The following is a 21,407-nucleotide window of genomic DNA, read 5'->3' as shown; positions in this document are numbered from 1 at the left end:
TGCATAAACTGTAACTATGCAAACAGATACTATCAATTCATTACATTTTTTTTATCTATACTTGGTAACATAGTAAATGACGGCAGATAAAGAACTGAATGGTCCATCCAGTCTGCTCAACAGTCATACTTCATTATCACTTCAAGATTAAATCAACAATGAACGTGATATTATACATTTGATCATGGTCTTTCTTTGGAGTTTCTGGGACTTAGACTGTAGAAGTCTACCCCGCTCTGTCTTTTGCAAAAGGTAACTGTGCATGAAAACAGGAATGACATCAAGTGAAGGTACCAGTAAGACAAGGTTGGAAACTGTCTATTCCAGAGCTGTGTGGATAATTTGGTGCCTTTTCAAATGTCCTTGCTTGGTACATAAATGGTTTCTCACCCTTGTATATCCTTTGCTGGATTTTGCTATGTGATTTGTGGCTCAAGTTCATACTACATCCAGGTACATATACATTATTTCTTTCTTTTGTGGATCTTCAAATGATGTGTAAACGCTGATATTTTATCAAAGCTTTTATCACATTCACCACAGGTAAACTGTTTCTTTCCCATATGGATCCTTAAATGCATCCTTAGCTGTGTTATGTTAGCAAAGCATTTATCACATTCAGTACATCTGAACGGCTTCTCACCCAAGTGTATCTTTAAATGTTTTGTTAAATACGATTTCTGGCTGAAGGTTTTACTACACTCAGTACACTTAAATGGTTTTTCCCCAGTGTGGACTGCTTGATGCGACTTCAGCCGTGAAAACCAAAAAAAGCTCTTATTACATTCGGTACAAGTATATGGTTTTTCTCCCAGGTGGATCTTTTGATGCATTTTCAGGTACGAAATGCAAGTGAAGCTTTTGTCACACTCGGAGCACAAAAACGGTCTCTCTCCTATGTGAATGTTTTGGTGCGTTTTTAAATATGAAAATCTTGTGAAGGTTTTATGACACTCAGGACACATAAATGGTTTCAGTCCTGTGTGTGTCACTTGGTGCCTTTTCATTTCTGAAAGATGAATGAAACCTTTGCCACACTCAGTACATGTAAATGGTTTCTTCGCCATATGGCTCTTTTGGTGCCGTTTCAGATGCCATAGGTACATGAAGCTTTTGTCACACAGAGCACATGAAAACAGATTCTCTTTCGTTGGTTTATTTTGGTTTCTCTCTTGAATGATTTCCTTGTTTTCAGAATTTGAAAGTATACTCTGTTCGGCCCGAGTCTTCTGGTGCATTATCAAAGAAACTTTAGAACTGTACGATTCCCCGTGTTCAGGACAATTAAAGGATCTTTTATTCGTGTGTGAATTTCGGTGTATTACTAAGGATTCCTTGCGGATAAAGCTTTTCTTACATTCGCTGCATTTGAAAGTTACCCCTTGCGTGTGGATTCTCTGGTGTATTTTCAGGATTAGCTTCCGTTTGAAACATTTCCCACACTGAGAGCATGGGAAAGGTCTTTGGCCCATGTGGGTCCTCTGGTGCAGCAATAAACGATATTTCCTAGTGAAGCTTTTTCCACAGGTCTTGCACAGAATGGATTTCTTCCCTTTCCCTTCTCTCTGGTGGAGGTTGAAAGTTATTTGGTCGCTGCAACTATTTTGGAAGTGTCTTCCTTCTTGTGGTTGATGCTCGGGGAGGTTTGAGAGCTCTCTGGTAGTTTTCTCACAGCAAATGGCTCCCTCCAGTGAGTTTTCTGCACGGACACTCTGCTTCTTCTCTGCTTTTTGCTGACTCCGGCAACTTTCTCCCCTTTTCCTCCACCGGGAAATAATGTTACAGCCATTTCCAGACTTCCTTGATATTAATCCCACTCTCTCAGGGCATTCTTGATTCTGTTCCCTTTCCTCTTTTTGCATGATCTCATGATCTGCTGGATATAAAAAGAAGGCATCAATCATAGGAAAGGCTATCAATGACCAGGTGTCAGAATTTTGTCAGTTACTTAGAGCAGGCCTTAACAAATTTTCACTGGATCTATGAACCAGCCTCAAACCTTAGGAGCTGGCAACTAAAACCTGTTTTGTTTCTCCTCCGCCCAATTACACAGAAAGTTTCAGACATAGGGTAAAATCACAACTTTCCAACAAACAAAACAGAATTCTGTGCAATCTTACCCCACCAGAAAGAGCGGCCATAAGAACTCTACAAACTAACAAACCCGCAGACAAAGGCGGCGCAGTGGTAATTATGGACACACAAAAATACATTGAAGAGGGGCACAGACAGCTCTCAGACAATAAATACTACAGGAAACTAACTGAGGACCCCACACAGGATTATACAAAGCAGCTAAAAGACCTTATCAGAACATTTCCTAAACAAGTACAGCCACATCTGAAGAAACTCATACCAAACCAACCTTCTGTGGGCACATTCTACATGCTACCCAAAATCCACAAACCTGGAAACCCGGGCAGACCAATCATATCAGGTACTGGCACACTCACAGAGGAAATATATGGACTCATAGAGGGAATTCTGAAACTTCTCGTGCATAAAACAAACAGCTTCATACAAGACACCACAAACTTTCTGAATAAATTGAAAAATATCAAGCAATTACCACCAAACACCCTTCCGGTCACGATGGATGTAGAATCACTTGAATTAACTTGGCAGGCTGAAGTTGGGACCCAAAGTGGTGAGCTGAATTAGGAACTGGTTGACAGACAGGCACCAGAGGGAGGAAGGAAAAGTGAGTAGTGGATCGATGCTGGGGCCAGTTCTGTTCAATATATACATTTGTGGGCGACACTGCCAAAGGGTTCGAAGGTAAGGTTTGCCTTTTTGCGGATGATACCAAGATTTGTAACAGAGTGGACACCCCGGAGGGAGTGGAAAACATGAAAAAGGATCTGCAAAAGTTAGAAGAATGGTCTAAATGTTGGTAATTAAAATTCAATGCAAAGAAGTGCAGAGTGATGCACTTAGGGAGTAGAAATCTAAGGGAGACGTACGTGTTAAGTGGTGAGAGGCTGATATGCACAGACAGGGAAAGGGAGTGGTAGTAAGTATCTGAGGATCTGAAGGTGACAAATCAGTGTGACAAGGTGGTGGCTGTAATCAGAAGGATGCCAGGCTGTATGGAGAGAGGTGTAACCAGCAGAAGAAAGGAGGCATTGATGCCCCTCTACAAGTCGTTGGTGGATGCTTGGAATGCCCTCCCGCGGGAGATGGTGGAGAGGAAAACGGTAACGGAATTCAAACATGCGTGGGATAAACATAAAGGAATCCTGCTCAGAAGGAAGGGATCCCCAGAAGCTTAGCCGGTGGTGGGAGGCAGGGCTGGTGGTTGGGAGGTGGGGATAGTGCTTGGCAGACTTATACGGTCTGTGCCAGAGCCGGTGGTGGGAGGCGGGGCTGGTGGTTTGGAGGTGGGGATAGTGCTGGGCAGACTTATACGGTCTGTGCCCTGAAAAAGACAGGTACAAATCAAGGTCAGGTACACACAAAAAATGGCACATGTGAGTTTATCTTGTTGGGCAGACTGGGTGGACCGTGCAGGTCTTTTTCTGCCGTCATCTACTATGTTAGGTCCCACTTGGAGTACTGTGTTCAGTTTTGGAGGCCGTATCTTGCTAAAGATATAAGACAACTTGAAGAGGTCCAGAGGAAGGCGACAAAAACGATAAGGGGCTTGCACCAAAAGACATGAGAAGAGACTGGAAGACCTGAATATGTATACCCTAGATGTGAGGAGGGACAGGGGAGATATGATACTGATGTTTAAATACTTGAAAGGTATTAATATTGAAACAAATATTTTCCAGAGAAGGGAAAACGGTATAACTAGGGGATCTGATTTGAGGTTGCACAGCTGGTAGACTTAGGAGTAATGTCAGAAAATTAATTTTCACGGAGAGGGTGGTTGATGCCTGGAAGGCCCTCCCGAGGGAGGTGGTGGAGAAGAGAACTGTGGCGGAATTCAAGGTGGCATGGGATGAACACAGGGGATCCCTAATTAGAAAATGAATGGGATAAAAAAAACAAAGCTTAAAGGGTTGCATATGTGTCTGCATGTTAGGTGGTGTTTAGATGGTAACTCTGGCTGTATCAAAACTGGTGGAGCTGTGAGGATTTCTTCCAGGTTTCCTCTTACAATACTTGATAATGGTCTTTCTTTGTTGTTTCAGAGACATAGACCGTAGAAGTCCGCCTGGCTCTATCCTTATGTTCCAACTACAGGACTTGCCGTCAAAAGCCTATTCGAATCCATCTTGTCATTTGTGGGACACAGACTGTAAAAGTCTGCCCAGCACTGTCCTCTCGTTCCAAATTACTGGAATGTCTGTCGAAGCTCTCTCCAGCCCGTCCTAAGCCGGATTGCTATATGCGGGACTCAGACCGTACAAACCAGCCCAGCAGTTTTCCCTGTTATTGCAAGGCAGAAATGCAAAAGGGAGAAATTCAATGTAATGAAGGACTTTCCCAGCAGAGGGAACTATGATGAATGCAAACTGAGGGAGGATGTAGATTACTGGAAGAAGAGGGGAGACAGTGGTGTGCTGGAGCCGGCTCGCAAGAGCCGGTTGTTAAATTTCTTTATGCACGGCTGCAATCTGTTTGCTTCTCCTCCCCCGAGCCGCAGGATCCCGGCACATACCTGAACTGAAGCCACCCTGGTCTAGTGGATTCTTCGGGGCAGGATAGATCCACTGTCTTTTCTGCCTGCTTCCGGTGCTGACCCTCTTGCTGCCGTATCGCTCTTTAAAAACGGCTGCTGAGACTTCCAGCGGCAACCTTGCAAGACTTCCGCTGAAGCCTTGCGAGGCCTCCGTTGTAAATCTCGGCAGCCATTTTAAAGAAGATGCAGCAGCAAGAGGGTCAGCGCCAGCAGGAAAGACTGGGGATCTATCCTGCCCCAAAGAATCCACTAGACCACCAGGGTGGCTTTAGGTATGTGCCAGGAGGGCACCCTGTGGCTGGGGGACTGGGGAGGAAAATAGGTGGGTAGGTAGGGGGGTGGGGAGGGGAGCATACTGTAAATGGGGTGGGGGGGGGTTTCTCCTGGTAAAGGGCCACTATGTTATGAGAAATAGGTGCTCAACATTCAGAGATTCTATCTATCTATCTATTTATTTACTTATTTATGGCAATTTATCCCACATTAAACATGCATTAGATTGGAACCTGGGAGCATTTAAAGTCTTTTTTTTATTTTCCTGTGCCCACAAAAAGAAAAAAAGATGGCATGTGGGAACTTGCTCCTTTTGCTTTGTGGAATGCAGAGGTATATTATAAAAATGCACTTGCCTTTTCTTATTATTATTATTTCACAGAGAAGGTACTGATTAATGAGGGAAAGGTTTCCTTCAAGCAGAACAGACCAGAGTCAGTCTAAATGTGCCAACATTATCCAGTTCAACACCCTATTAGCAGCCAAGTTCATGCAAAGTTAATTATGTTCAGTGGAAAATACATCTGTTGGCTCAGGGTGTTTGCTATGGGAGTATTCAATCATTGTTTCATTATAAAAATCTGTACTTCAGCTTGACAACCTTCTCCTTTAGTTTCTTTGATCCAAGCTGTTTACTCAGGCAGGAATGAGTTCTCAAACTGAAGGTCTGGACGCTAAAGATTTTTTGGATGGGTCTCAGGATGAGAAGCCTCAGGGGAGACATTCCAAAGTGCAAGCTGAACAGTAGTCTGTAAAAGCTTTTAATCATGCACCATGACATATATATGGCTATGAACATGTTATTCGATTTGGCTATAAAGATTTGTTGCTTAATGGGGATCTTATGGTTTAATGGGAGTTCTGACATGAGGGGGGGGGGGGGGAAGGAGAGAGCGAGTAATGCATTGCCCCCCCCCCCCCAAATGCAGGGCGGGGAGAGAGCCTGTTGTTAAAATTTACCAGCACACCTCCGAGGGGAGATATAGCGAGGAGCGGCTGGGGCTGGTTCAAAGGGGAGAGGTTCCCAAGGGAGGAGCTAGATGGTGTAAAATATCCCAGGGAGTTAGACAGAGTACCCCATGGAGGTGGAGGAGTATCCCCAAACCGAGGAGACCAGAACTTATAATGAAGAGGTATCCATCTCTAGAGATCCAGGGGAAGAGATGCTCAGTATCTTTAACATGTTCAATTGTAAAGCGCTGCGTACGACTGGTAGCGCTATATAAGTGATTTATAGTTTATAGTTATAGTTTAACAACTGGTGAAAGGTAGCAGTCAGCAGCACCTCTAAACAGGAAGCAAATAGTTAATCTATGTTACTGGTGGGGTGAGTCACATTGTAGTCTAAGCCTTCTGAAGTGTGGGAAAAGGGTTTGGTCTGCCAGTCCTGGAGCTCTAGGCTTGCTGAGAAAGAGGGCTGTACTCTAAAAGAGGGAGGGAAGGCATTTTGTTATAGTGTTTTGTTTTGGTTCCCTGAAATGCGTGACTGTGTTGAAGAAAAAGTTAAAACAGCACCACAGGCCTTTAAAAATGGAACACAGTTCTTTAATGAATGAGCCTTGACAAAAAGACTCGACACGGGCCGTGTTTCGGTGACTAGCACCTGCGTCAGGGGTCACAGTGATGACGTGGAAAACTTGGGGAATAACTCGAATATATTCCTCTACAATATATTATTCCTTACCCCACGTCTCATATAGTAAAAGCTACAAAGCACCAAGGCACTTTCACTTTCTGTATCCATTTGTAGAGGAATATATTCGAGTTATTCCCCAAGTTTTCCACGTCATCACTGTGACCCCTGACGCAGGTGCTAGTCACCGAAACACGGCCCGTGTCGGGTCTTTTTGTCAAGGATCATTCATTAAAGAACTGTGTTCCATTTTTAAAGGCCCGTGGTGCTGTTTTTTTTTTTGTTTGGACTTTAGTTTGTACTTCGTTCCCTCTCTTTTGTTATATCGAAGAAAAAGTTAAAATCATAAGAACAGTTTTCTTTGATGAACTACTGAAGGACTTTGCTAATACTGCTTGGAACCAGCTGTCACAAATTGGGACCGAGCCGGGTGGGGAGGGACGAGGAAGGGTTAGAAGTCATTGATTCATTTGGAACTAATTTGCATACAGTAACTTTCTTCTTTCATGAACGTTGAGACTGTTGTTCTTCCTTTTCCAAGAATAAAAAGGAAAGAAACAATTAACAAGGTAAATGTCCTTTTATTCCTGTTGAGAAAAGGAGTTCAAAGGATTGACTGAGATCTGCTCACCCTAACGGAAAAGGGGACTGCTAAGCTAGACTGTGTGAACAAAGAAAAAGGCTTTCACTGGGAGACAAGTTCCCTATAGACTCCTTTTTGTGGAAAGAAGTTCTAACTCCCTAGCACCTTCTGTTGGAAAGAGATGAAGTTGAACAGCCCATCCACTGTTGAATGAGGCGGAGCCGAGGCGGAGCGGAGCTTTCAGGGCAAAGTCTTTCATTGTTGATTCAATCTAGAATTGACAATAAAACTCAACCCAAACTTTTGGTGATGCATGGCTTAAGCTTGTGAATATACCAGTTGCAGTGGAGAAGCAGGGATCCCAAGGTAAGAATTTGCAGCTGAATCAGGTGAGAAGAAAGAGACTGAGTGAAGGGAGGCTGGGGAAGCACATGAGAGACCAAGAGTGAGTGTCCCCCCCCCCCCACCCGACTTAAAAAACAAACAAACAAAAAGCTTCAACAACCATGGTTTAGATATTATTGTTATTTCTTTTATCTTATTCTTTGCTCTTAATTCTTATCTTTATTGTTTTACTTGAAGAATCCTGAATAGTATTACTCACAAGGGTGGTATAAACTTCTATAAATAAATAGTAGGTAGCAACTTTGCATTATTACTTACCTGAGTATGACTGTACAAATTCCCTCCCATCTGCCTCCTGGGGATCCTGGACATATGGCTCTTCGATTCTTTGAAGGCCTGACTCTAGGGATTAAAAAGATAAATTCAGTGATTCATCTTTTCTGTTCACAGAACAAGTGGGGAAAGCAAACAGAGCTTGTATCATGGAATTCTTTCCAGCCACTCTTAAGAGGAGAGGGGTGGGGTGGCTTTGGTGGGGGTTGAGGGAGATGGGAGAGGTTAGTTTTGTAAGGTGGAGAATGTTTCACTGTATTTAAATTTCTTGTTACAGAAGCTGGAACTGCTTTCCCCATAGAAATGCATTTGGCCCTTTTTGTTGGGGGGGTGGGGGGGGGGGGGGCTTATATCTATGGAACCTCTAAGTCCAGTCTGCCCTGCTTTTAACCTTGATGCATCTTTCACCAGTTTTGATCCCGTTCCACTGAATTTTCTGAATTATGTTTCCCTCAGACGCAAAAAAATTGTTTTTTATAGTTTGGTTTATGTATACGTTTATATGTATTTGTATTATTTATATTATATTTGAATACTTGATTTTAATTACGTAATCAATGTAAGTTATGTTTATTATATATTTTTTGTTCTTATTACTAAATATTCATCTAATATGACTTTTTTTAGACTCCTGAGGCAGTACTGTGTTGAGTCTACAATAAAATGTATTCATCTTATACCATCATTGCATCGGCTTCCTGGAGTTACTGGTCCACTTCCCTCAGACGGACATTCTCGAGCCCTGATGTATAATTCTTTCCAAAAATCCGCTGGATTGGAAAGAATCAAAATACACACGAGCAGTTCTCAGAGACGCAGCACTAGGTTATAGGAGGGCTATAAGTGAGTAAAAAATAAATATATAAATGATGGGGAGGGTGAGAATTTACAACAATCACCCACCAATAATGCAGGAGGGTCTGGGGCTATAATGCCAAATAACCTTATAAGAAAGCATTAGGGGGAAATCAGAAAAAATCCAAACAGATGGACAACCAGCAGAAAGAATGAGATGATATCTGTCTACAAATTATTGGCGAGAGCTCATTAATCGGCTGGATTTAAGATGCTCAAGGCTGCCCACTTTAACCTAGCCGGACAGCACTAAAATCAGTGATAACTGGCTGAGACCTCTCTCGCCCACTCCAATTAAATCACCTCTCCCTTAGATCTGCCTTTCTCTCTCTCTCTATCACCTGAGTAGCGCTCTAGAAATGTTAAGTAGTAGTAGTAGTAAGTGAAAGGTTGGACGGAGGATGCAGACAGCCTATGTACCTGCCACCCCAAAGTAACAGGTCGCTGGCAAAGTCCCTAAAATAGACGGGGGAAAGCTAAGGCTCTTACCTCCTCGAGCCTGGCAACAACCCCTTCTTTACGCCAAACTACTTTGGAGAACTTCGGGGTGAGAACGCTCGGGGAGCAGACACCCGCTTCGATGGGCTCCGCGTCCACAGCATAGAGGGAGTGTCGTTCAATCCTCCCCCCCCCCCCCCCCCCCCCGTGACCTGGAAGCAATTCTGTGTCAGCAGGGTCACTGCAAACGAAGGCGCCTGGTGAGGCACAGCTTTCCCTTGCTAAGAGAGAAGGACCTGTCAGCACTTCAACCCCAGGCAGATTAACAACGGAGGGGATGTAGGCAACTCAGCTCTCCTCATCTTCTACCCAGGGTTTAACTTCCAGGGGAAATGGAGGATTGATAAGACCGGCTGTGGTGACAATGGAGTCGCTATGGGATGCTATCCAAGGTTTGAATTCTACTTTGCTATCCATATCTAGTTCCTTTAAGGGAGAGATTCTGGAACTCAAACAATCTTATCAAAGTCTGTCTGACAATATTCAAGATCAGTCTAATAAAACCATTGCATTAGAAGGGGAAATTACTCAGTTGCAAACTGTTACTTCAATGCTTATCAAAGAGAGAGAGATTCAAGCTCGGAAGCTTGAATACCTAGAAAATCAAGAACGAAGAAATAATTTGAGGTTTTTAAACTTTTATCACCTTTAATACCTGCTTTGGAAATGCTTAAAAAATACTTTGGAGAAATACTGGGAATATCGGCGAAGGGTTTTCCGCCCATAGTGTAGAAACATGAGCACAGGTCAAAAAGGGCAGAGCTGACAAGCCGGTGCGACTCTGGAATCTATCAGAGATTGAGAAGCCTGTAATTTTTTTTTTTTTTTTACATTTGTACCCCGCGCTTTCCCACTCATGGCAGGCTCAATGCGGCTTACATGGGGCAATGGAGGGTTAAGTGACTTGCCCAGAGTCGCAAGGAGCTGCCTGTGCCTGAAGTGGGAATCAAACTCAGTTCCCCAGGACCAAAGTCCACCACCCTAACCACTAGGCCACTCCTCCACTGTTGCTACTATTTGAGATTCTACATGGAACGTTGCTATTCCACTAGAAGTCGGCCCTTGCAGATCACCAATGTGGCCGGGCAGGCTTCTGCTTCTGTGAGTCTGTGCAGGACGTCAGACTCACAGAAACAGAAGCCTGCGCAGCCTTCTACATGGAATGTTGCTAGTGGAATAGCAACATTCCATGTAGAATCTCCAATAGTAGCAACATTCCATGTAGAATCTCCAATAGTAGCAACATTCCATGTAGAATCTCCAATAGTAGCAACATTCCATGTAGAAGTCGGCCCTTGCAGATCACCAATGTGGCCGCGCAGGCTTCTGCTTCTGTGAGTCTGACGTCCTGCACATACGTGCAGGACATCAGACTCACAGAAACAGAAGCCTGCGCAGCCTTCTACATGGAATGTTGCTAGTGGAATAGCAACATTCCATGTAGAATCTCCAATAGTAACAACATTCCATGTAGAATCTCCAATAGTATCTATTTTATTTTTGTTACATTTGTACCCTGCGCTTTCCCACTCATGGCAGGCTCAATGCGGCTTACATGGGGCAATGGAGGGTTAAGTGACTTGCCCAGAGTCACAAGGAGCTGCCTGTGCCTGAAGTGGGAATTGAACTCAGTTTCCCAGGACCAAAGTCCACCACCCCAACCACTAGGCCAGAACATGAGCCTGTGTAAACTCAGGAATTTATGATCTATTATGATACCCTTACAGGCAAGCTAGCTGGCGTGGGAAAGGTGCAATTATGGAGGGACAGAAGAATGTGATTTAGCAACAAGGGAAAATATATTGTGAGAACAGAGAACAGAATGATCTCTCAGGAAGATAAGTGCTGGAGTATGTGAAGCCCTGCTTAACAGAAAAGGTATATAAACAGTTGAATCAGAGCATTACTTGGAGAGGTAGAGGCAGACCACATGTTTGTGTCCCCTCCTCTCCACATGAGAATTTGTAATTGTAACTTTCTCTTCGTAAGAAATTAAAGAATTGGTTTTCTCATAAAACGTGGCCTTCCTAGTCTTTTATCTCTCTAAATTGCGGGTGGTTGGTGAGTACTAATTTGGGGAGATGGTAAAAAGACTAGTAATATATAATAACAATAGTTAGAGCCCAATATATAACGATGACTTCAAGATCTTCTAACGAACAACCTCAGCCTGTTTCTGATTTAAACCTGACTGAAGTCCTGGAAAGTTCTTTAGAAGTTGTGACAGAATGAACTACTCTCTTGGTGACCTTTGCCTTAGAACCGGACAGAAACAACATTTCCCGCTCCTACTTCCGTCATATAAATCCAGGTTTTTCCTGATTTGGCCAGGGACACGCAAAAAAGAAGGCGAGAATTCCTGGCTTATAAACCAAGAGTTCTCAACTTAGGTGCATTGTTTGCATTAACATTTCCTTGTACATGTCTTGTGTCTCTTGACTCCATGAATTATGTTTTCTTTAACCCAGAGAAACTGCTAGAATGTATTCATTCTAAAGAAAGTATTAGGGTTCCCTTGGATACACCCATTAGTTAAAATGCTGTTTTATCGGCTGCGAGAATTGTCTTGCTTCCAAATGTTTTTGTTCTTTTTTCTCTTTTGCCTAGTATCTGGATCCAAGTAAATGAAAAAAATTAATAAAAACAGAAGTATAAAATGGACTCGGGGAAAACTGCTTATTTCTGGGATAAGAAGCATAAAATGTTTTCTACTTTTTGGGGATCTTGCCAGGTATTTGTGACCTGGATTGGCCACTGTTGGAAACAGGATGCTGGGCTTGACGGACCTTTGGTCTTTCCCAGTATGGCAATACTTATGTAAGACTGCTAGTGGCCTTGACTTGGCTTGTCAAGTTCGTATTGAGAATCAGTACTAGTCACCTAATGTTCAACCCCTAGCCCCCATCAACTAGAATGTAGCTGCTTATTATAGGAAGCTAGATTAGGATTTAGATGTAATTACATTTCCTAATCCAAACTTGTGAGGGAGTGAGGGACACAGTACAGGCATCCCTAGCTACTCTCTCTCACCGAGCTTAGAATTCAGCCACCTTACGGCAAGTGGCGCTAAACTTGTCATATCAGAAGCCAACAGTGAGCATCTTAACAAACCCTTCTGGTGGCACACTCAAGTGTTTAAGTGCGGGCAGCATTCTTCAAGGTCAGTTTTGTCAACAGGCTTTTTAGGTTGGCAATTTTCCATCCAGTTTTCAGCGGATTTTGACACTTTGTACCTGTCATTTTGGAACTAGACACCATCATTAGACCGCTGGTGGAGGCCATAGTTGCCGAAACATGGACCGTGCCAGCTCTGTTGAGCAAAGTAAAACTGAGGTGCCCCCGTTTTTGAAGGCTCCTTGTGCTTTTTCTTCGTCCAGTCTGGATATTTACACACGTTCTTCGTGCCTTCTTTCTTAAGTGCTTAATCGCTGCTCCATTACTACTACTATTTAGCATTTCTATAGCGCTACAAGGCGTACGCAGCGCTGCACAAACATAGAAGAAAGACAGTCCCTGCTCAAAGAGCTTACAATCTAATAGACAAGAAATAAAGTAAGCAAATCAAATCAATTAATGTGAACGGGAAGGAAGAGAGGAGGGTAGGTGGAGGCGAGTGGTTACGAGTCAAAAGCAATGTTAAAGAGGTGGGCTTTCAGTCTAGATTTAAAGGTGGCCAAGGATGGGGCAAGACGTAGGGGCTCAGGAAGTTTATTCCAGGCGTAGGGTGCAGCGAGACAGAAGGCGCGAAGTCTGGAGTTGGCAGTAGTGGAGAAGGGAACAGATAAGGATTTATCCATGCTCCATCTGTGTCATCACTAACCCCTCGATTCGCCCATAGTGTATTTGGTATTTGATATGCTGCTATTACAAAAACCGTTGGTCACAGCGGTTTACAATCAATTAAAATTGTAAAAGAACACCATTTAAAATACAGGAAAGCACACAGTCATACCGGGAAAGAGGGGGTAACCTGAGGACTGCTTGCTGGAATCCACATAGAGAACAACAGAATCAGGAATCATCATAAATCATAATACCAAAAGCCAAATGAAAAAATTGAGTTTTTCAAAGTAATTTGAATTTGGAAAAAAAAACCAGTTTCTAAACGGATTTGCGGGGGAAGCTCACTCCACGATTCGGGGGCCAAGGAAATAAAAAGCTGAAGAGCGAGTGGCCTCATAATGAGCCAAACGAGGCGGAGGTAAGATAAGGCAGTTGGCATCAACAGACCGAAGAGTGCGGTTAGGAGTATAGGGAATAGTCAAAGACGATAAATAAGACGGAGGATGCAGTATTTTAAAAGGCGCACGATACTGAACAGGAAAGCCAGTGCAACAGTTTTAACAGAGGAGAAGCACGACCAAATCTGCAAGCTCTAAGCAATAGTTCAGCGGCTGAATTCTGAAGAGTCTCTAAACTGTAAAAGAGAAGATTATCGCAATAGCATTTATTGTGGCATCTAAATCCTATTGAAATAATCAAAACGAGAAATTACAAACGCCCGAGTCAAAGTATGCACAGCAGGAGTAGTTAGGAAGAATGTACAGATCGAAGCTTACATAAAATAAAATACCCAAGCAACTACATTCAAAGCAGTTTACATATATTCAGGTACTTATTTGTACCAGGGGCAATGAAGGGTTAAGTGACTTGCTCAGAGTCACAAGGAGCTGCAGTGGGAATCGAACCCAGTTCCCCAGGATCTCAGCTCGCTGCAGTAACCATTAGGCTACTCCTCCACCTTATAGAAGGACGTTTTGAGGCCGTACCACTGGATTCACTTTCTGTAGAACATTCTTCAGTTTCTGGGGTTCCTCAGGGCTCAATTCTGTCCCCTTTACCGTTTAACATTTACTTAAGTCTATTAGCTACACTCATCCAGGATCATAATATTTGTTTTTTTCTTTTATTTTGCTGATTTATTCTACATCCCATTTGAGCCCAACCGTGTCGCAGCTCCAACTGCATCTAGATGAAACCTGGCCACCTGGCTTTCCAAACACCAGCTTGTCCTTTATCCATCCAAGACTGTTGTATCATAGATAACTGGTTTTTAATCCTCAGCCAGCTTTCGTTCCTACGCTCTTCAATAGACCGATTTCAACTGTAAATACCGTTCATTATCAGGGCATTTTGATAGATTCCAAATTATCATTCTCTTTGAGCTTAATATTCGTATATTTATATATCACAAGACTCCTGAAGAAGGCGTCTGTAGCGCCGAAACACGGCTGTGTTGAGTCGAGTGTATATTTAAATAAAGAGATTGTTCCTAATCTACGTTGCCTACTAGTGTTGTTCAAGAGCCTACTCCTCCTACTCCCCCTTTCCTCAGGTTGGTATTTAAGTCAGAACAGAATTGGGGGTAGAAGTTGGCGAGATTAGGTTGGGGCATTTGGGTAGGCAATGCATACAGGATAAGTATTAGCACTAGTATTATAACCAGGGCAAATAAACGTGGCAACAGCGGGCACCCCCGCCTTGTCTCCTTAGCTAGTGAAGGAGAGGCAACCAACCCTCCATCAGCCCTTACAACAGCAGGCAGGGCTGCTCATAGGCTCTCTACCCGCCTACAAAAATTGTCCCCCAGTGCAAATTTCACCAACATTCTCTCCATAAGCTCTATTCCACCCCGTCAAATGCCTTGTTGGCATCAAGAGAGATCCCCCATTGTATTCACCCACTGAATAATTCCTACAGTCTGCATCAGATTTTCTGAGGAGGCGACAACTTGGTATAAACCCTGATCTCTGTGCAGTAAGGTCCTTTATCACCCCCCTCCCCATAAATGCATATAATTCAATCTTACCTAGAGAGATCAGGGTCTGAAAATTCTCCTTCATCACCTCCCTGTAAAGCTCCTTCTGCCCTTCATCTAAATACCCCCACTCATCCTGGGAGAAAGAGACAGCGACGTCCTCAAACTTCACTGGCACCTAAAAACACAATTGGGAAACACACAAGGATACGTTGAGGTGCTCAGAATGCATTACATTTCAACTGGCTTTACTCTCCTGGCATTTGATCGTGGTTGAGGGCATACCAGGCTCCCTTCTCATCATAGACACAGGCCAATTATTCAGCCCGCGGGAGGCAGCCTAACTGCAGAGGTCAGCGGTGAGCCTGGATATTCAATGGTGGACTGTCTCCGGTGACCAGCATTGAATATCTGGTCTAATTTGGCCGCTATAAGCTTAGGGCCCTGTTTACTAAGCCACACTAGTAGGCGAGCTACTGTTTTTTTAGCACGCGCTAAAATGCTAGAGACACCCATATATTCCTATGGGTATCTCTAGCGTTAGCTTGCGCTAAAAATGGTAGCACACCTAAGAGTGCATGAGTGGCGAGAATTAACGTAGCAGATTTCAGATCCTGGGGGTAAAACATCTGCTAATTTGATTGTATAAGTAGGCCTGGAGGACAAGATGACGAATAATGAGTTCACTGAGGAAATTCAAGGTTTGTCTGCCAATAACAATATCGGCATAGCACAAAAAAGGGGGAGGGAGTTCTGAGGAAAAAGGGGTGGGGAGGGGGAGAAAATGTTAAAAATACCGGCCGAAGGCCAGTCAAGTATTTGGTTTGTTACAGCAAGGATTGTTTGTGAAGTGTGTTACACGAACGTTTGTAATGATATATGCAGAAATGCCAATAAAAACCGTTTAAACATAAAATGGTAGCACATCTTAGTAAACAGGATCCTTAGCCAACCAGGTCAATGTTCAGGGCTGGCCGGCTTTTACAGTGGCCAAAGATAGGCCTCCTATTTACACGACCCGATTTGGCCAGTATTTGAATATTTGCAGCTAGCCAGCTCTATCTCGCAATATACAAATTCAGTGAGAGATATTAGGCAGAGTGTCTCTTATGAACGCCAGCGGCTGACAGTCTAGCTCAGTCTAACTCAGACGGGATTATTTAGGAATTCAGAGCTGGTGGGATAAGAAGCCATTATTCTCTCTGTAAAGCAGATACTGCTGGGGTGTGTAACTGAGCAGCATTGCTATTATTACTAGCAAGAAAAATGTCAGGAAGTATTTTTTCATGGAGAGAGTAGTGGATGCTTGGAATGCTCTCCCGTGGGAGGTGGTGGAAATGAAAACGGTAACGGAATTCAAACATGCGTGGGATAAGCATAAAGGAATCCTGTGCCGAAGGAATGGATCCTCAGGAGCTTAGTCGAGATCGGGAGGCGGGGATAGTGCTGGGCAGACTTATACGGTCTGTGCCAGAGCCGGTGGTGGGAAGCGGGACTGGTGGTTGGGAGGCGGGGATAGTGCTGGACAGACTTGTACGGTCTGTGCCAGAGCCGGTGGTTGGGAGGTGGGGATAGTGCTGGGCAGACTTATACAGTCTGTGCCAGAACCGATGGTGGGAGGCAGGGATAGTGCTGGGCAGACTTATATGGTCTGTGCCAGAGCCGGTGGTGGGAGGCGGGGCTGGTGGTTGGGAGGCGGGGATAGTGCTGGGCAGACTTATACGGTCTGTGCCCTGAAGAGCACAGGTACAAATCAAAATAGGGTATACACAAAAAGCAGCAAATATGAGTTATCTTGTTGGGCAGACTGGATGGACCGTGCAGGTCTTTTTCTGCCGTCATCTACTATGTTACTATGTTCTAATACCAGATACACAGGGTGAGCAATAATCAAAGCCATTTACGCAGGCCAGAAAAGTATTTTATCTAAGTAAATGGGTTCTTTGGATATTTTTTTAGGAGTTGATTTACACCGAAATATAAAACACAGAAATGCAAATAAAATGGGTGTTTACTGGATCAAACACCACTTCCCCATTCAACCATCCTCCTGCCTCTCCTACATCTTCGTTCTTCTCTGCATTTTTCCTGCAGATGAATCACCAGCCGCACAGATTAGGTGTTTGACTCAACTGAAGAGATACCCAGTATAACACCTGCTCCATGAAAACACCCAGGGTGTTGTATTGAAATTTTAAACACAATACAAAACCATGTTGAAATAACACAATACTACAGTTAGAAATTTTTTTCCACCTCCCCCTTTCGTCCCTGAAAACCAATCACTATTAAGACTGCTCAGAAGTGGACACTCCCTGAATATGTTTAAGTCCATACAGTATTTAAAATTGTGCTTCGGGAGGCGGGGCTGGTGGTTGGGAGGCGAGGATAGTGCTGGGCAGACTTATACGGTCTGTGCCAGAGCCGGTGGTTGGGAGGCGAGGATAGTGCTGGGCAGACTTATACGGTCTGTGCCAGAGCCAGTGGTTGGGAGGCGGGGACAGTGCTGGGCAGACTTATACGGTCTGTGCCCTGAAGAGCACAAGTACAAATCAAAGTAGAGTATACACAAAAAAGTAGCAAATATGAGTTATCTTGTTGGGCAGACTGGATGGACCGTGCAGGTCTTTTTCTGCCGTCATCTACTACGTTACTATGAAAGTCAAGGAGTTCAGAAAAGGGGCTCATAGTTTAAAACACCCAATTATTTAAATTCTCAAAGATCCCCTAATTAGCTGGAAACAAAAATACCTATGTTTAAATAGGTACATTTTGAAAGGGACTTAACAGATTTATTGGCCGTCGCTAAACACAAGAGCCCCCTGTTTGTGAATTTTCAATGGCAGTACGTGGATAGTGCCGCTGAAACCTTTTGGCACTATCCGGATAGTTCAGGTGTGGAGCAAGAACTTTCCGCCCAATTCTGTGTGTAGTGATATTGTTCACCTGTAACATAGGAGCTGACTCTGTGGGTGCTTGAGCACCCCCAATATTGAGAAAATTCCTTGCGTGTGTCCAGGGAGGGGTTATTTCCATTGAGCTTACACCCCCCCCCAACCATTTTGAAAAGGTGGCTCCTATGACCTGTAATAGCATTCCATGGCCGGCAGGGAATTCAGATGCTCGTGTAGGTGGCATGCTGGATTACAGCTCAGGGAAGTGTCCTAATCATGCACAGGTGGATAACTGCCCAGAACACTGCAGCCAGACTCATATTTGGAAAAACAAAATACGAAAGCGCTAAACCCCTATGAGAAAAGTTACACTGGCTCCCACTTAAATGACGCATGTAGCGTTCATGGTATGTTCTCTAGTTCACAAAATCATCCACGGAGATGCCCCAGCCTACATGTCAGACCTGGTAGACTTGCCACCCAGGAACGCTAAAAGATCATCCCGCACATTCCTGAATCTCCACTTCCCCAGCCGTAAAGGTCTAAAATACAAACTAACGCAGGCGTCAAACTTTTCTTACCTGAGCACACAGCTATGGAACGCACTGCCGCTCAACTTAAAAACTATTTATGAACTAACCAACTTTCGGAAATCGCTGAAGACCCACCTCTTCAACAAGGCATACCACAAAGATTAGAAAACGCAAATACTACTACTACTTATCATTTCTATAGTGCAACTAGACGTACGCAGCGCTGTACACTTGAACATGAAGAGACAGTCCCTGCTCGACAGAGCTTACAATCTAATTAACAACACATCTCCACTCTACCTATAATCAGAACTGTTTTTCTCTTATATCTGCTGTTCAAATTCCTGTTTAATTCAATTGGTTATCTCTATTATGTCCAGGGCCGGTCTTAGGGCGAGGCGACCGCATAGGGCCTCGCGCTCAAGGGGGCCCCGCCCCGACCGCCCAAGCTCCAGTCCCCCCCCGCCCTCTGAATTTTAAGTTACCTCGTCGTCGATGTCGTCTATGTTTGTGCAGCGTTGCGTACGCCTTGTAGCGCTATAGAAATGTTAAATAGTAGTAGTAGTAGTGGCCGGCAGGTAGCAGCAGCTGTGAAAAGCGTGCGAGCCGCTGGGCTGCACTTCGGGAGCCTTCCTTTCCCTTCCCTCGTTCAGCTCTGGTCCCCTTGAGGGCGGGACCAGGGCTGAGCGAGGGAAGGGAAAGGAAGGCTCCCGAAGCGCCGCCCAGCAGCTCGCACGCTTTTCACGGCTGCTGTTACCTGCGGGCGCTCTGATGAGGTAACTTAAAATTCAGAGGGCGGGGTGGGGGGTCTTGGAGCTGGCTGGTGGGTGGGAGGGAGGGAGGGGCGGGGCTAGGATGGGGCCCCATCAGATTGGTCTGCATAGGGCCCCCCACTTGCTAAGACCGGCCCTGATTATGTCATCCATGTTCTCTATGCATTACTAATTGTTATCTTCCAATTTAGTATCTACCAATAACGATACATTTGTAAGCCGCCCACATCGAGCCTGCAAATAGGTGGGAAAATGTGGGCTACAAATGCAACAAACACATGCTCTGCGCCGGTATCCTAAGCACAGGTCTGTGCAGCACCATCTTCTGCCTGAAACACTTCCCCTACATCAAGGGGCAGGTAAAACTGCACGCGGACATCTCGGTAATGAAACGCTTTCCACGTGCATTAGGTCACTTAATGGGCGTCTAATAGCGTCGCACCTTGTTCTCCAGGGCGTCCAGCCGTCTGCAGTTGGCTGCGATCCTCCTGTCCTGGGAGCTGATCCGCCCTTCCAGTCGCTCCAACTTGCTGCTGATCGTGTTTTGCAGCTGCACCAGGACCAGCCAGGCGGAGGGATCCGCTGCCCTGGGCTGGAACAAATGCGCTTCCTTTCCGGCTGACATGATATTAGACACTAATCAAGAGCAAGGACGGAACCTCAGCACAAAGCAACACTGACTGCGATGCAGCTTCTACTCCTGTCCTGAGATCGAGGGAGGCGGGGACAGAACAGGGCGACGAGGAGAAGCAGGAGAGAGGAGAGCTGACTGTGACTGCTGCCACCTGCCGCACCCGCCCAGTACTGGCAGCAGAGGAGCTGATTCTGTTTACAAGGCTGAGGGGAACTGGGTTCGATTCCCACTGCAGCTCCTTGTGACTGTGGGTAAGTAAACCGCTTTGAATGTAGTTGGAAAAACCTCAGAAAGGCAGTATATCAAGTCCCATTTCCCTATTTGAGATTCAACATGGAATGTTGCTACTATTTGAGATTCTGGAATGTTGCAACTATTTGAGATTCTACATGGAATGTTGCTACTATTGGAGATTCTACATGGAATGTTGCTATTCCATTAGGCCGCGCAAGCTTCTGTTTCTGTGAGTCTGACGTCCTGCACGTATGTGCAGGACGTCAGACTCACAGAAGCAGAAGCCTGCGCGGCCACATTGGTGATCTGCAAGGGCCGACTTCTACATGGAATGTTGCTACTATTGAAGATTCTACATGGATTGTTGCTATACCACTAGCAACATTCCATGTAGAAGCCTGCACGGCCGCGTTGCTGATCTGCAAGGGCAGGCTTCTACATGCAATGTTGCTAGTGGAGGAGTAGCCTAGTGGTTAGTGCAGCAGACTTTGATCCTGGGGAACTGGGTTCAATTCCCGCTGTAAGTCCTTGTGACTCTGGGCAAGTCACTTAACCCTTCATTGCCCCAGGTACAAATAAGTACCTGAATATATGTAAACCGCTTTGAATGTAGTTGCAAAAACCTCAGAAAGGCAGTATATCAAGTCCCATTTCCCTATTTGAGATTCAACATGGAATGTTGCTGTTGCTACTATTGGAGATTCTGGAATGTTGCAACTATTTGAGATTCTACATGGAATGTTGCTACTATTGGAGATTCTACATCTATTCCATTAGCAACATTCCATGTAGAAGGCTGCGCAGGCTTCTGTTTCTGTGAGTCTGACGTCCTGCATGTACGTGCAGGATATCAGACTCACAGAAGCAGAAGCCTGCGCGGCCACATTGGTGATCTGCAAGGGCTGACTTCTACATGGAATGTTGCTACTATTGGAGATTCTACATGGAGTGTTGCTATTCCACTAGCAACATTCCATGTAGAAGCCTGCACGGCCGCGTTGCTGATCTGCAAGGGCAGGCTTCTACATGCAATGTTGCTAGTGGAGGAGTAGCCTAGTGGTTAGTGCAGCAGACTTTGATCCTGGGGAACTGGGTTCAATTCCCGCTGTAAGTCCTTGTGACTCTGGGCAAGTCACTTAACCCTTCATTGCCCCAGGTACAAATAAGTACCTGAATATATGTAAACCGCTTTGAATGTAGTTGCAAAAACCTCAGAAAGGCAGTATATCAAGTCCCATTTCCCTATTTGAGATTCAACATGGAATGTTGCTGTTGCTACTATTGGAGATTCTGGAATGTTGCAACTATTTGAGATTCTACATGGAATGTTGCTACTATTGGAGATTCTACATCTATTCCATTAGCAACATTCCATGTAGAAGGCTGCGCAGGCTTCTGTTTCTGTGAGTCTGACGTCCTGCATGTACGTGC

At 44.6% G+C, this 21,407-nt stretch overlaps 1 protein-coding gene across 1 annotated transcript; it reads right to left on the bottom strand.

Moving 5' to 3' along the window:
- Positions 1-464: 464 nt before the first annotated feature.
- Positions 465-19,810, bottom strand: LOC115463501 (gastrula zinc finger protein XlCGF57.1-like). The gene is made up of 4 exons (XM_030194073.1): positions 19,551-19,810; positions 14,960-15,086; positions 7,783-7,866; positions 465-1,873 (listed from the first exon to the last, which is right to left on the bottom strand). The coding sequence occupies exons 1-4, from the start codon at positions 19,731-19,733 to the stop codon at positions 465-467; spliced, it is 1,803 nt and encodes a 600-aa protein (XP_030049933.1). The 5' UTR covers positions 19,734-19,810.
- Between the last annotated feature and the right edge of the window lie 1,597 nt (positions 19,811-21,407).

Source organism: Microcaecilia unicolor, chromosome 1 (genome assembly GCF_901765095.1).
Source record: "Microcaecilia unicolor chromosome 1, aMicUni1.1, whole genome shotgun sequence".
Lineage (NCBI taxonomy): Eukaryota > Metazoa > Chordata > Amphibia > Gymnophiona > Siphonopidae > Microcaecilia > Microcaecilia unicolor.
This window is presented reverse-complemented; position numbering and strand designations above follow the sequence as displayed.

What these genes read in the sequence shown, in the direction of transcription:
- LOC115463501 (XM_030194073.1), bottom strand. Translation starts at nt 19,733, where the DNA reads ATGTCAGCCGGAAAGGAAGCGCATTTGTTCCAGCCCAGGGCAGCGGAT. An exon ending in TGGACGCCCTGGAGAACAAG is followed by an intron (nt 15,087 to 19,550) that starts GTGCGACGCTAT and finishes TTGTGTTTTTAG; the next exon opens with GTGCCAGTGAAGTTTGAGGA. An exon ending in TCAGACCCTGATCTCTCTAG is followed by an intron (nt 7,867 to 14,959) that starts GTAAGATTGAAT and finishes TTTAATCCCTAG; the next exon opens with AGTCAGGCCTTCAAAGAATC.